General features: G+C 68.4%; 1 protein-coding gene across 1 annotated transcript in view; it reads right to left on the reverse strand.

The window, feature by feature from the left end:
* NES (nestin) overlaps positions 1-1,769 on the reverse strand; it is an 8,621-nt gene extending 6,852 nt beyond the window's left edge. Inside the window, exons 1-2 of the mRNA XM_077764077.1 lie at positions 1,384-1,769; positions 449-573 (exon numbers count right to left, since the gene is read on the reverse strand). Coding sequence (XP_077620203.1) covers positions 449-573; positions 1,384-1,644 — 386 coding nt within the window. The 5' untranslated portion in view covers positions 1,645-1,769. The remainder of the gene's footprint in view (positions 1-448; positions 574-1,383) is intronic.
* Between the last annotated feature and the right edge of the window lie 522 nt (positions 1,770-2,291).

Consider the following 2,291-nt stretch of genomic DNA (forward strand, 5'->3'; position numbering starts at 1 on the left):
CCCCCCCCCCCGCCCTGCCTCACCCCCTGCAATTCCTCCTTTCTGAGGCCGCCTGGGGACATCACTCCCTCCGCATGAGCGAGCATGGAGCATGAGCCACACAGACGGGCTTTTCAGCCCCTTGGGGGGAGGGTCGGCACGGCGCTGCCCCACACGCGGCTGGCGTGTCTCCTGAGGCTGTCCCACCGGGCAGCATCACGTCTCCGTGAGGGACTTCGTGGCACTGGATGCTTCTTTGGTCCTGAACCCACAGGGGGCCGGTGGGCTCCGGCGGGACACCCCCGGGCACGGCAGGGATCAGTCTAGAGTCACGGAAGCTAGTGAGAGCACAGTCACCAGCCCCCATGGCCCTGAGCCCCTTGGGGGGGTGTCTCTGCCTCAGTGTTTGTGTGCGTGTGTGTGCGCGCACCTGTGTGCCGGGGGGGTGGGGGGTGGGGTCCACCCATACCTGTACGTGGCCACCTCCAGGCTGAGGGACATCTTGAGGTGTGCCAGCTGCTGCCGGCCTTCGAGCACCTGGGCAATCTGGCTCTGCAGGCCTGCCTTCTCCTGCTCCAGCGCCTCCACCGCCAGCTGCAGGTCAAGCCAGAGGCGGCCAGTGAGGGGGAGCGGCCGCTGGTCTCCCTTCCGCAGCGCACATTCCCACCTCTGCCACCAGCACCCCTTCCCAGAGAGGGCAGGGGCCCCTCGGCCCCTCCCCCGCACCCCTTCCCAGAGAGGAGGGCAGGGGCCCCTCGGCCCCTCTCCCGCACCCCTTCCCAGAGAGGGCAGGGGCCCCTCGGCCCCTCCCCCGCACCCCTTCTGAGAGAGGAGGACAGGGGCCCCTCGGCCCCTCTCCCGCACCCCTTCCCAGAGAGGAGGACAGGGGCCCCTCGGCCCCTCTCTCGCCCTCAGGCTCCCGGCTCCTCCTCCAAGGATGTTGAGTGAATGGTGACAAGTGCCGCTCAGAATTCAGCTCCCACAGGAAGGGGGAGGTGAGGGAGGAGAGGAGATGGGTTACAGAGGGGAAGAGAGGGGGGGGAAAGTAGAAGCAGAAGGAAAAACGATTAATCAAAAGGCCTGGAGCCCGCAGGGCTGGAGGCCAAACGCCCCGGTCCCAATCACTGTCTCCTGGTCCCCACACCAGCCCCCCACCCCCTCCGCTTCCCNTGTCTGGCCCAGGCGGGAGGCTATTTTCTCAGCTGCTGGTCCCATCTGCGCAGTGTGAGGGGGAGCAGCTGTCCCCAGGCCTCTGGAATGTGCTAGGGGAGCTGCGAAGCCTAGACTCGGGAGCGGGGCTCTGGTTGCACATCCAGGGCCCCCGACCGTCCCCCCCGCCCCCCGCCCCCGGCAGAGGGAGGAGGAGCGCGGCGGCCAGAGAGGCAGGCTCCGTGCTNCCTCCACCTCTTCCGCCAGGTTGTCGCGCGCCACCTCGGCCGCGTGCTTCTCGCGCCAGCGCTGGTCGACGAGGGCCCGCAGGGCCGCCAGCTCGTCGTCGGCACGGGCCCTCCACGAGGCGTCCCCGGTCTGCGCCCGGAGGCCGCCGAGCTCCGCGCCGAGCAGCTCGTTCTGCTCCTCTAGCGCCTTGACCCGCGCCAGATAGGCCTCCAGGCGCCGGTTGAGCTCCCACATCTGAGAAGATTCCTCCCCCAGGCAGCCCTCCATCTTGCTCGCGAGGCTGGCCCACCGAAGGCGGAGAGGCGCGGGGCAGCGGGGGAGGCCAGCGACTCTCAAAGCGCTGAGGACGGACGGGAGGGAAACGGAGACCGACGGGGACAATGACGGGGCGGGGCGAGGAGCAGCCAGCGACTGAACGTCCGCAGTGGGAACGAGGCTATTCATACTCCCGCCAGGCTGGCGGGAAAAGGGGCGGGACCCGGGCCTTAACNGCGGGCCTGGGGAGTCCGATCCCAGCGTGGGCCTCTGAGAGAGGAGGCCGCGAGCAAGGTCATGACCGCCATAAAAGCAGACTGGGCGCGGGACTGGGCCTGTGGAAGGGAGGCGCGGGGCCCCGGGGCGCCTCGAGGGGGGTACTGCGACGCGCGCTCCTCTGAGGCTCAGTTTCTTCATCCATACAATGGGAGCGTTGATGGAAGTCTCACGGGGCTGCCGGACGTCCCTGTTTGCAGATAGCAAGTGCTCTTCTCCCTCCTGAAATGCAGACAGAGGACAGAGGGACACTGCCCGGCACGTGTGCACACCCCGGGAAACGGGGAGGCGTGCGGCGAAAGGGTGCGCACCCCGTTACTCACCTCCGGCCTTCCTGCCGCTCTTCCGGGTGACCTGAGGTTCGCAGCCCCACTTCTCAGGTG

This window comes from Crocuta crocuta, unplaced genomic scaffold, assembly GCF_008692635.1.
Source record: "Crocuta crocuta isolate KB4526 unplaced genomic scaffold, BGI_CrCroc_1.0 scaffold528, whole genome shotgun sequence".
Taxonomy (NCBI): Eukaryota; Metazoa; Chordata; class Mammalia; order Carnivora; family Hyaenidae; genus Crocuta; species Crocuta crocuta.